This window comes from Aricia agestis, chromosome 1 (genome assembly GCF_905147365.1).
Source record: "Aricia agestis chromosome 1, ilAriAges1.1, whole genome shotgun sequence".
NCBI lineage: Eukaryota > Metazoa > Arthropoda > Insecta > Lepidoptera > Lycaenidae > Aricia > Aricia agestis.
In genome coordinates, this window is record NC_056406.1 from 8,972,709 (window position 1) to 8,986,201 (window position 13,493).

Genomic DNA, 13,493 nt, shown 5'->3' on the forward strand with positions numbered 1-13,493 from the left:
CATATAGAAACCATATACTTACCTATCTACACTGGATAAAATTTGGTGACAAGCTTAAGTTAAAAAAAATTAAACTCATTTTTTTAAAGTTGGCGTGTCACAGGATACAGCGTTTTGTCGTAACAGGGTAGACCACCGGTTCGGGAACTAACCCGGCGAGAATAACCGGCGTAAGAAAAACGCACGCACCTTTAACCAAAAAGATGGGAAAACTGTTATTTTTTTAAATTAAATATAAAAATGTCTAATGACTTAAAATAATTTACACAAATGATGTAAAAATGTGTTATATTTATATAGAAGCAGCCTATGGTGTGTCAGCGTATTTTTCTCAAGGTGTGGTATCATTTAGAATAGTAGAAACAGAACAGGCTCTACAAAATCATTGATGCCTGGTTCCTGGGGATTTTGATTCAAGTTTAATTAACATTTAAGAGTGTTTTTCACTGGTGAATGATAGGACGTTAGCAAAGAGCTAAAGAATAAATATAAGTATTATAAAATTATGCCAAGGAGATTTTCTCAAATTTTTAATATCGTCAACATATTATAAAACTTCATAATTATTGATACTTCTAAAAATAAATTATACTTACTACATATTTCAGCAATAACTTTCGTTTTTGATATTCTATATTAATTATTTTTACACCCGCGCCCTACGTCACTGGTGCAAATGCTAGAGATGGGTAGTGGGTAAAAACCCATTCGTTCCATTTGGGTTAAAACTGGGTGATTAGGGTTTTAACCCGGTTATTGCCCATTTTCACCCATTTTACTGGGTGAAAACAAAACAAATATTGTAAATGATTTATTATTAGAGAGTATATATTTTATACTTAAGTTTAATAGAAAAAGGTAAGTATTACAAATAAAAACCAACAAATTAGGTGATATGCTAAGTACTCACATACGGTTTTGCTCGATAGTTTTACTCCGAATCGAAGGAAATGACATATTTGACATATTTAATTCCATCGAGCCGGCTCGAAGCGAGCCTTCGAGCTGTCAGTTTTGCGGTCCACACGGTGCTTATTGCTCGATTTGGAGTAAAACTATCGAGCAAAACCGTATGTCAGTACTTAGCAATACACAGATTAATCATCATTATCAGCCGGTTCTTCTCGCCGGGTTAGTTACCGAACCGGTGGTAGACCTCATGTCGACGTTCTAAAAGTGTTAACAACCTATTTAGTATTTAGAAAAAAATATTTTGATTTTAAAAAAAGAAATTTGGTTACAATCAAAAAGACCAGATGTATAGGGTGTCAAGAAATTGAAGAAATTAAAAAGTGGCAGCATCGTAGTGTCATCCCTTTCAAATCAATCTAAGAAAAAAGGGATGACACTACGTTGTTGTCACTTTTTAATTTCTTCACTTTCTTGACAGACTATATTATGATGCTTGAGATGGTTCAGGGCTTTGAGATTCCATCGGGACGGTCGAATTAAAGGTGAAGTAGGTACTATACCATCCTGGACCTTTTGTTAACTGCTGCAGCTGGAGCTGTTGGATTAACTGGACTTATAATTCGTCCATGATCTTCATTAGACTTAATATTTCGATATTTGGTCTCAGATTTGATAGTATCTATATGAAAATGGTTCGGCCCCTATAGTCTTAGCTCACTTTTGTACTGTCAACTATAAGAAATATTTTGGTTATTTTAGGAATTTTATATTTCTACTCTCTTTAAGCTCTTACAAAGGCTTTCTTTTCCTCATTGAGTAAGATGTAGCTTACTGAAAAAAGTTTTACTGATATTCATAATTTTGTTAAAATTCGTAAATTGCTAGTTTGAAGCTTTTCTCTTTAGATATTATCAAGAATTTTTTGAAAAAAAAACGTGAAAAGCCTTCTAAAGGCCCAAAAGTATAAATAACTGGACACGATAATTGACCTATTTTTGTAAGTGAAATTTAACTAATTGACCTTTACTGTCTAGATGAAAATCCACACCAACCACCTTGACTAAAGCACTTTTAGGTCTTAGATGGCTATTAAATTGGTTTTTGATATAATATTATCATTTCCAATGTTTATAGTAAGGCTCTCTAGGTATATGACTCTATTATTGGTCATGAAACATTTAACATTGTGTTAGAGCTTTTGTCATTACAAAGTTTTTGTCATTACTGTGCTTTAATATCAACCTGTATTTTATTTAAATTTAATTTTTTTACAGATCAGGACTTTAAAAGAATCTTCTAATTGCTTTTTGAAATCATCCAGTTGATAAATACTTTTACTCGAAGCTTTCATCTGCGAATGCTCTTAGTAGTCAAATTTTGATTCATTTTCAAATCCTTAAAGAAAACCTCCAATTTGTAGAATATTGTTTGAAATTAAGTCTATAATGAAGCTACTACTCTCTGTGGACATAGGTTCTAAAAAAGGACACTTATAATTATTATCTTTTGCAGAAACTTATAACTACCCCTATGTTTCATCCCCAATAACAAGCTAAAGAAACAGCTATTATTTGTCCTAACTTAGCCTAAAAATCAATTATTTCTTCTTAATTTATTTTATTTCTAAAAAAATAATTAAATGTAATGTGTTCTGAATCAGAGCATAGCGGGCTATACATATATTATGGAAGGATGTTTTGTAGGAACCCGGCAATGTATAATATACTATAAGCACTATCATTTTCTCGAAAATTGTCAAATAGGGTTTTTTTTTTTTATATTTTTGTGTAAGTACATCTTTAGACACTAAAGGAAATGTATATGAACAAAAAAAAAAGCGCGAAAAAAAATTCCGTCGAATTAAGGGTAAATTCCAATTGTAGCTTAAAAATACTATTTTTTCTGCTCTTTCCGTTGTCAATTTCTTTTTTAGTGTGTGTATTACTGTGGGCACTAAAAGACCGCTCTACAGCAGTAGAAGTACACGGTGCTGAAGGAATCCTTACAGCTACTTTGCTCAGTGCTTCAGACCCACATAGCCCCTACCGCCATGTTACAGCGCTCACATCATTACTTACTATAATTATTATCCCAAAGGAACGCACACACATAGCCGCAAGCGATTTTACGTGCACACTGTATACTTAAGTGTCGTTTCTTTTCGCGTGGTATTAATTATTTTGCCACTGTCAAGTCAGAGCACAAAAGGAATAACTCGGTGCGCCTATTTGTGTCGGTTTAATTATACATAAACTCGAAAATATAAAATATTTATTTTTCACCCGCCCAAACCACCCAATGGGTGGAATGAAATGGGTGATAACTGGGTTTTTACCCAGTGATGGGTTTTAACCCGGGTGATTACCCATCTCTAGCAAATGCGTCTTTCATATTATCTACCACAATATACATAACTACCTGTCTACTCTGTATCTACTAATGAATGTCTTAATAAAGATAACTAGAGATCGCCCAATGGTCGAAATTCGACCTTAATTTCAACGACATTAGGACTACTACCTATATTTTGTAAAAAAAATTGACTTTATCATATTTTTTTCAACCCTTGTCTCTGGGACTCAGCTGATCTCAGACTGGCTGTGTAAGCATTGTCTTATAGTATTTATGATTCAATAAAAAAACTATACTCCATTTTCAATTTGTCACAATGTTGTCAACAGACTTCAACCATAAATAAAAGAGTAATTCGTATGTATAGGCTTGTCACTCAAAAATCTGACATTTTTCCTAGTGTGTGTGTAATGTTTTATTTGTTAAAAAAATGTATGATAAAAGCATAATTTTAAAATAATATTAGCTCAATGCTAATAAACTATAACTATAACTCCTTCACCATATAAACTATAACTGTGCAAAATTTCATTCACCTACGTTTCCCCATTTTTCGTCAAAAGGGATACAAAGTTTTTGGCTCACGTATTAATATATAGATATTATAAAGCTCATTTGCGACAAAACTAGTTTTTAGCGCGGTAACCGTGGATTTTTCCGGAATAAAAAGTATCCTATATCTTTTCCCGGGACTCAAAGTATCTCCATACAAAATTTCAGCAAAATCAGTTTAGCGGTTAGAGCGTGAAGAGGTAATAGACTGACAGACACACTTTCGCATTTAATTATTAGGGTTCCGTACCCAAAGGGTAAAAACGGGACCCTATTACTGAGACTTCAATGTCTGTCCGTCTGTTTGTTTGTCTCCAGGCTGTAACTCAAGAACCGCTATAGCTAGTCTTCTGAAATGTTCATAGATTATGTATTTCTGATGCCGCTACAACAAAAATACTAAAAAAAAATAAAGTCAATATTTAAGACGGGCCCCCATACAACAAACGTTATTTTTTGGTCTTTTTGGCTCGTGATCCATGATGGCAACATGTAGATTGTAGATACTTAATTGAGAATTTTCACAAAATTCTCAACTATAATATGACGTGTACTTTAATAGTAAGTAATAAAATTAAAATGAAATAAATAATTAAGGCTCCCATACAAAAAACACAATGTTTCCCTATTTTCTCTATAACAGTACGAAACCCTTCGTGCGCGAGTCCGACTCGCACTTGGCCAATTTTTAAATTTAATTAACCTCTCCATACATGGGGGTTCATAAAATAAATATGCGTGGGAAATTTTAAATGCCATATTATGATTATTCTTAGTAATAATATGACAGATATTATATCGGCAGGTTAAGTACCTACATAGTAGGAATTTAGAAATTTAAATAATGGTAATTTTAAGAGTCTGGATTTCACGAGTTATGCTAATAAACTTGTTAGTAGATTACACTAGCAACTCGTTTCGCAAAAACGCAGATTGAAACAGACGATTTACAATTTTACTATGTGTTCCCATGGGGAAATAAATAATTCACATTTGATTTTATACTTGTGGAATGTCAATAAGTTGGTAGACACAATTTAATACTACTTTAAATACTTAATGATTTTTGATCTATCAGGAAAATTAAAAAATGACTGACTACTTTAAAACAACTTTATTTTTTTAACGGGCTTTAAGAAAAAAATGGTGGCCCACCATACATTCCCACCGCTAGGACGTGTCTCCTGTGACGATAGGATCGACAGCTGTATTCAACCACGAAAACCCTTTGATATGATCTCAGGGAGCCCGAGGGACATGCTAAAGCTGTCTTGGGACCCGCATTGAAATTAATCAGAAGAAGATAGGAGGAGTAGTTACTCTATTTGTGAACTTATTGTCGCGTGAAGAAAAAAATTTGCTCGCTTTGTCGGTGTCGTTAATATTCGCTTTAATTATGGAGATAATATTATAATCGACCCAGCGCGGTAAGGTGTAACAAAACTAATGTGAAAACTGTGTATGGGTTTTCTTTATATAGAGTTTACTGAGAAAATAGCAGCACTGAAAGACTAAAAGTTTTTTTAGATTATTTGTATGGGCAAGGGTGAAGAGCCCCTGCGCGATGTGTTTTCCCATACAAAAATTGAAAAAAATGTTGCTCTTTCAGCACTGGTACTCTCACAGTGAAATCCACACACACCCTAAAGTATTTATCACTATGTTTCGTTACACCTTGTGTAGAGGTATAGACCAGTTCTGATCCCACTCTCACACAATTAACCTGTTAGTTTCATCATGATCAGCCCGCATCCACCGACAAATGACGACCAATTTAATGTTCATAGATACGCGCAAATCCGGCCATATTTAGGCGAGCAAATATTAAGACTATTCCATTCCATTGCCAACAGTGGTCAAAGCTTTGTCGGTCGTGTTCGAAATAAAAAATGTTACGCAAATATGTGCTCAAAGTATCCTCATTCATCTATTTAATTATTTGATTGAGAATAGTTAGGTAGTGCAAGCAAATTTAATAATTTTTGACTTTAATAAATTGTACCTGTGAGTTAGTAAAATGAAGGTTTACGGGGTGTTCGGTAACGGCAGTAAAGTGAACCAAGTGGTCATCGCAGTTCTAAGTAAGTTCGTTTTCTACTTACTTTAATTAATATTACCATTACAGGTTCCTAGGATTTACTTTACTTTTTGTGTACTTATTGTATTTAGAAATTTTATATTCATAAGATAATTAAACTTTAAAATTGAATAGAATTTGAAATCAAAATTTTACCATAAACTTTTAAATAAGTACATTTTTTTTAATATTATATATAACATATTCTCATTTTATTAAAATACAAAATGTTTCGACTGTTATACGCATTTGAAAATTCGTGACTCTAGGATAAAAGACGTGAAAACTGCATTCAACGATGTCTTCAAATTGCTCTCCTGTAAATTGTAATATTGGGTTTTTGGACATCCGATAATTTACGTAGGAGCTACGAATAATAAAAACTAGTAGGAACCATTTAATTATGTACTTATTCAATTGACATAAATGTGGATTTTCTTATTTTTATAATCTTTCTTATGCTATTATTATAAACAAAAAAAAAATCAGAAATCAAGGAAGTAACACCTATATAGGACAACAAAAATATTTTTACGAGAGCTTTCTTCTAATAGTTTCACCAAAACTCGCTTTCTCAGAAAGCATGCCATACATACTGACGTAGCCGATGGCGCCTACAACGTGATTATAGTAGATATCAAAGTAAAATTATAGTGTTCTGGAAAACTAAAAGGTAAAAAATTACTAGCACCTTCTAAAAAAGAAATGTTGCAGATCGCAGTATTTAATTTATTTTAGAACATTGTATTACTTAATTGAATTATTGATAGAATTTTAAATTAAGGGGGCGACTTATCCTAAAGTGTCGATTTTATAATTCATTTTTATACTTGAAAATAAGCCCCGAACTGTTTCATTTTCTAAAATTAGATACTACATTATATTTCCGAGAATTCGATCTGAGCAAAAACACGATATCTTAAAATTTTCTCGATAGAAAAAAATCACAAAGATGCATCTAATTTTCACGAATTTTTCATTTATTGCCATAACCGTGCATTGAACTAAGTTAATATTTTAACACATTGTATAAAATTCTATCACTGAGAGATCAACCTAGCGGATTTTTAAAATATTGTATATTTATCGAGTTATTGAGAAAAAACTAATTTGGCAATGAATCCGCGTCGTTCTTTATCACCTGGCATATGAAAGACGGGCGTGAGTGTGAAGAGAGAAGGACGATGTTTGATTTTTGGGGTTAGTCGCCCTCTTAAGTAAGAGAGCAACAAATTACGTTTTCATAAGAAATTTTCAATGTTTATAGCCTTAAAAAAATTACTACTGTCTGTTGATTTACTTTTATAAGAAAGTAGGAAAAAATACTATACTTATTTAAAAAACATACATAATATATTCTTGTTACACAGTACAGTAACAAAAAACATGTTATTGGGAATTTGGATGTAGGTATTTAATAAAATTATTTAACATTCTATGTATTTTCTATAAAATAAACTTTAGACGACTTTAAAAATTTTTCTTTTTTTTCTCTTTTACCTTTTTTTGTGTCTCTTTGTGTACATGGCCCATCTATGACAAATACATCCACTATTTATAAGGTTTGCTGGAAGAGATCTCTTAAAGAGATAAGTATGCCGTTGCATTAATATAACTTTTATAAATGTATAATTGTAACTCTGTGCATAAAGAATAAATAAATAAAATTTGTTGTTTTATAATTTGCTGATTGAAACAGGATTTAGATTTTAATTAAGGCCGTCCCCGGAGCAAACGACCTTGACGATACATTTGCTGCGTTGCCGAAATCGCACCAAAACCCTATTTTTTTACCTTAGTTCAAAATTGACCTAACTTTAGCACACCTTAAAAATTAAGCACATCTATCTATAATAGTGAACCTTATCTTTAAATAGTACTGAAATATTAGAATCGTTAAATATTATTAAGTATTTACAATAAAATTATTATTATATTTTCTAAACACAACAGGGTTGTCTTTTCTTAAAAACAGAATTTTGTTACAATATTTTCAGTCATTATTGTAAGTTTCAATAATGACTGAAAATATTGTAACAAAATTAGAAGGATTCGCAATTGTTCAATGTTCGACTTAAAATAATCGGCCAAGTGCGAGTCGGACTCACTAACGAAGGGTTCCGTACCGCTATAGTGAAAAATTTGGCCAAAAATTGTGGTTTTTGTATGGGAGCCACCCTTAATTTATTAATTTATTTAAATATTTTTACTTATTTATTAATAAAGTACACATAATTATTTTGTTTTTATTATTTGTTGTTATAGCGGCAACGGAAATAATATACAATCTGTGAAAATTTCATAAGTCTAGCTATAGCTAGACTGCTATAGCGGTTTTTGAGATACAGTCTGGAAACAGACAGACAGACGGACAGACGGACGGATATCGAAGTCTTAGTAATAGGATCCTGTTTTGGCCCTTTGGGTACCTAAGTGTGCAGTGCAAAAGCGTCGCCTTATAACGATAAGGAATAAAACGTGAAAACCAGACAAGATCACAACTTTTTGAATTAATGTCCAATAGATTAAAATAATTTTAATTTGTATTTTTTTTTTGTAAGTATCATTATTAGTTGTTAATGCGGCAAGCAACAAAATTTTTGAAAAGTATTCCTTTGGATAGTACAATTAAATATTAATATAAAATTATTTAGATATTGCAACAAAAAATGAACAACAAGAGCTGATGAGAATATAACATGAATTGCTAAATCAATCCTATTCATAGCTTCTAATGACGCCTATATCATGATTAAATCTATCACACGCCGATTTCAGTAGGTATCGTTTTTAGGGTTCCGTACCCAAAGGTTAAAAACTGGACCCTATTACTGAGACTTCGATGTCTGTTCGTCTGTCCGTCTGTCTGTAACCAGGCTGTATCTCAAAAACCGCTTTAGCTAGAGAGTCGAAATTTTCATGAGATTGTGTATTTCTGTTGCCGCTATAACAACAAATACTGAAAATAATTAAAGAAATATATTTAAGGGGAGCTCTCATATTACAACAAACGTTATTTTTTTGGCCTTTTTTTGCTCGTAATCTATAATACCAACAGGTAGGCACTTGAAATATTCAGTGAATCTTTAGTTACACTTAGACTTTATTAATTAATAATAAAATTTAATAAAAATAAAAATTTAAGGGGGGCAATACAAAAAACACAATTTTTTGCTAACTTTCGCTCTACAGCGGTACGGAACCCTTCGTGCGCGAGTCCTACTCGCACTTAGCCGATTATTTGGTCGATGTGCACAGTGCAGTTTTAATTAAAACGCATGAATCGTATAATATTATCTTGATATCAAACCTTTACTAAGAAGTTTTTTTACTTACTATGTACTACTTAGATAGGCTAGGCTAGCCTATCCATAAGGAGCAATTTAAATAAAATTTGTGAAGTCTCGTCTTTATAATTATCGATACCAGCTACCAATCCTATGAGAGTATTAAGATCTTAAGAATTAAATACTAATATAAATTATAATCATATTATTATGATTGTATAATATAATTTTTCGATGATTAAATCTGCAAGATCATCACAAGCATAGGCTTGGAAACTAGTATCGATCTGTATCAAAAAATTTACAGTTTGAACTTTGATCTCAAACATCTCACTCATTCATTCTAATTTTTAAAAATCCTTCTCAGTAAACCTGCCAGTATTCGTGTACGGTGCCAGCATAGGATGGCTGTCTCCCATGTCGTTGCTGCTTCAGTCAGACCAATCACCGAGTGGTGTCCCCCTATCAGATGCAGTGGTGAGTTGTAAACATTTAAACTTAAACCGTATTTCCTTGTTGCCAGGGTTCAATTTACTATTAAACTGTTGTATCCATTAAGACGTGAACCGCAGGCAAATTCCAAGGTTCTCATTGAGACAAACAACAATCTTCGATACGCAGTTGTATCAAAACAATACAATCTATTTCCATTGCAGACATCTTAATATGTTTATTAATGATTTTACTGCCTACATTGTATCATTCAAATATTATTGCGTCGATTTAAGGGACTAAAATGAATGAAATTTTCGTCGACTGACTTTTTAAATTTTATCCTTGATTTTTTCTTTTCAGATATCATGGATCGCAGCGGTCCCATATTTAGTGTGCATCTTCTTCGACTTCATCATGGCTGTGATATCGGATAGATTAGGAAGAAAAGTCGCCCTTATTTTCATATCAGTTGCTAACGCTGTAAGTATTTTTGCGTTGTCTCAAAAAATTTTTACCATAACTGTGATAAGATATTATATATTAAACTTTTATATTATATACAAAGTTTTTTTTTTGTTAATAATGTTCAGGATGTTATAATAATGTTTAAGTCTTAAAATTTATAACATTGCATCGTAACTATGAGAAAAGATATTCAATGATTTTTTTCTTAATAATGTTCAGGACGGTATAAAAAAATCTTAACCAATTTGAAACATCCAACACGATTCACGCAAGACGGAGTCTGGAATCGCCTCAAACCATCCTCAAACTGATTGTTATTTTTCAGACAAGTTGGATATTGTTGCTGGTATCGACTGAGACATGGGCACTGATCCTCGCCCGTGCTCTGATCGGAATCCCCATGGCAGGCGCTATGGTCACCTGCCCCATGTACACGAAGGAGATCAGCGATGACTCTATTCGTGGTAGTTTAGGATGTTTGGTATGTTTCCTTGAAATTATAACACGTCACTAAAATGCAAATTAATAAGAAATGGTTTTTCGTTAGAATTTTACTGGAAATTTTTATAACTAGACTCTATGTAGATTGTAGAGTCTTTTAATTTACAATGTATATATTAAATAAGTATAGACATAAATAATCTTCACATACATCAAATTTATCACTTAAATATTTTATATTATATTATTCATATAAATCTAATCATACCTGTTGTTTTAGGTAATAATGTTCCAAACGATAGGGAACCTGTTTCTGTATGTCATCGGTGATATGCTGAGTTACCGCACGATACTGTGGATCTGCCTGGCCGTGCCGATCGCGCACGTGATAGTGTTTGTGCCAATGCCGGAGTCGCCGTCGTATCTAGTCAAGAAGGGTAAAACGAAGGTGTGTTTCATAAGTATTAAGTGTTATATCTATTCTTCAAATCAACGTGGCGGGGATACAATGGTTTTTAAATGTGTTTCTTTTCAAGTAGTTAAAAAAGTTCAGTCTTCGTTAAAGAATGTATCGATTGCATCGACGCGTTGTAGACCAAAGTCAATCGATGATCAAAACTCAATTGAATAATTTTGTATCCTACAGGCAGCAGTGGCGGCTTTAGCATGGCTCAAATGTAAGAGTGAGACTGATAATGAAATCCTAGAAGAATTGGATCTTATAATTAAGGAACAAAAAAATGATGAAATGACCAGTTCAAATTTTCTACTTAAAACATTAGGCAAGTTTATAATTACTACTTAATTTTACTGTACAATTATCTGTTGTTACCTACATCATAAAATATTCAAAATTATTTATTATGATTCTAGAGTTCCTGCTTCCTAAGCTCATAATATCTAATTTGAAAGAAATGTTATAATGTAAAGTCTTAGATCAAGTATTTATGTTTGTTGAACATTGAATAATCTGAATATCTTTTTTACAGTTACCGACAAGCTTCTATCCAGAGCCTTCACTATCGCTATGGCAGTGACGCTAGCGAGAGAAGTATGTGGGGCCATCCCAGTGCTTAACTTCGCTGGGGAGATATTCTCGTCTGCTTCGGAAGGATCTACAGTCATATTCAGCCCCAACCAACAGGCCATGGTTCTTGGAGCTGTGCAAGTTGTAGGAGCAGTACTAGCGTCTAGCGTTGTTGAAAAAGCCGGAAGAAAGGTATAGAGCTATTTGAAAATAGGTTGTTTCTAGTATTATATTATTTCTAATAATAAAAATCAAGCCAGTTACACCCAAGTGTGTTTACAAATAGACACTCTGTTTCTTATGTTGTAAATTCTCATAACCCAATGGGACGGAAAACTCGACGCGACTGACGAGGTATCATATACAAGACCGACTTTTTGTATGCCACCTGACGTTTGGATTTCAGCGGGCCTCAGTTTAATACAAAAATGTTGCTTCGTTTTTTGACCGCTAGAGGCAGAATCGAACTCACACGAAGCCATTAGAAGGTATAGGCATCAAGTCACAACACTAAATTCATGTTTTTTTCTTTACAGCCATTGTTATTCCTGACATCGTTGATATCAGGGCTCAGCATGTGTGCACTAGCGACGTGGTTCCTGCTTCGGGATTACCAGATATACGCACCTACATGGATACCACTTCTGACTTTATGCCTTTGCATCTTTTGTGATGCGTCCGGTCTGCAACCTGTCTCCATGGTATTGACTGGGGAGATTGTCTCATATAAGGTTAGTATAATTTATAATTTTTAAATCTGTACCAAACTTTCTTTGTAAGACACCTTTTCACTTTCTTTGAACTATCAGAGAAAATTCATAGGCAGATGGCTGACCTGCGTATTTTGGTCGCGTTTTATTAAAACCATTCGACAGATGTTCGACAGTTGACATAATCTGACCAAATAACGTCGGTCCGTCAACTGCCTATGAATCAATTTCTTCGATGGTACATATTTTTGGATTAACATTTGTCTTCTTATTTATTTCAGTATCGAAGCACAGTGATGGCAGCCACTATGTCCGTATCATCAGTAGCGGACTTCCTTCAGATGCTAGCATTTAAACCGCTAGCAAATATGATTGGAATACATGTAGCGTTCTACTTCTTTGGTATTATATGTATTCTTATGGCTGTCTACGTAATTATACAAATACCTGAGACCAAAGGAAGGACTCTTGAAGATATTCACAAAGATTTATCGAAAGGAATCGTCAGAGTAGATAAGGAGGCTAAAAAAAGTGTACAGACGGCACTTTAAATACTTGTTAGATATTAATAAATTTATTTGACTGTTACCTAGTATTTTACTTGAATTCTCTATTCTATTAAGGGAGAAATAAGCTATATATATATAATAAATAAGTTAGCAAAGAAGTAATAAGTAGAAAAGAACTTTCATCATTACTGCTTTACAGAACCGTACTTACCTATCTGCTATGAACAAACGATCCCTTATAGGAAATGGAAATGGAATTTTTAATAAATAAACAAAAATAAACAAAGATAAAGGCTTTCGGCTGAGCGTGTTGGAACAATTAGAGATCATAAAAGAAAAGAAAAATAACAGATTTGCATTGTTGAATGACCAAACTTGCTTGACTACGTCACCGCTTATTAATATGTTCGGGGGTACTAGTGAGAGTAGTGGGGGTAGTGGGGATAGTAGCGGGGCTCGATAGTGTATAAAAGGCGGTGTTTTGGCCGTTGGCGGCACTTAACGGACGTTGTTCGTAGAGTCCACATCCTGAGGATGCTCCGGTGTTGGGGCGAAACGCGCGTCGAGGTTTTCAACCTGCATGGTGGTGAGGGGCCTTGCACGGATTTGCCAACATTATTGCTTGTGTGGTGGTGGTGTTTGCAAGTTCTTGCATGCGAGTGTACGCATAGGCAGTGTGGGAGGAGGGAGGTGCTGTACGCATGCCTATGCGTACACTCACTCATT

The 13,493-nt window shown here is 33.6% G+C and overlaps 1 protein-coding gene across 1 annotated transcript; it reads left to right on the forward strand.

Moving 5' to 3' along the window:
- The first annotated feature begins 5,672 nt into the window (after positions 1-5,672).
- LOC121739766 (facilitated trehalose transporter Tret1-like) lies at positions 5,673-12,846 on the forward strand. The gene is made up of 9 exons (XM_042132322.1): positions 5,673-5,897; positions 9,548-9,657; positions 9,976-10,095; positions 10,406-10,561; positions 10,802-10,969; positions 11,168-11,303; positions 11,511-11,740; positions 12,085-12,279; positions 12,540-12,846. Exons 1-9 carry the CDS (start codon positions 5,834-5,836, stop codon positions 12,807-12,809), a joined length of 1,449 nt encoding a protein of 482 aa, XP_041988256.1. The 5' UTR covers positions 5,673-5,833; the 3' UTR covers positions 12,810-12,846.
- Positions 12,847-13,493: the final 647 nt, after the last annotated feature.

What these genes read in the sequence shown, in the direction of transcription:
- LOC121739766 (XM_042132322.1), top strand. Translation starts at nt 5,834, where the DNA reads ATGAAGGTTTACGGGGTGTTCGGTAACGGCAGTAAAGTGAACCAAGTG. An exon ending in AGTGGTCATCGCAGTTCTAA is followed by an intron (nt 5,898 to 9,547) that starts GTAAGTTCGTTT and finishes AATCCTTCTCAG; the next exon opens with TAAACCTGCCAGTATTCGTG. An exon ending in TCCCCCTATCAGATGCAGTG is followed by an intron (nt 9,658 to 9,975) that starts GTGAGTTGTAAA and finishes TTTTCTTTTCAG; the next exon opens with ATATCATGGATCGCAGCGGT.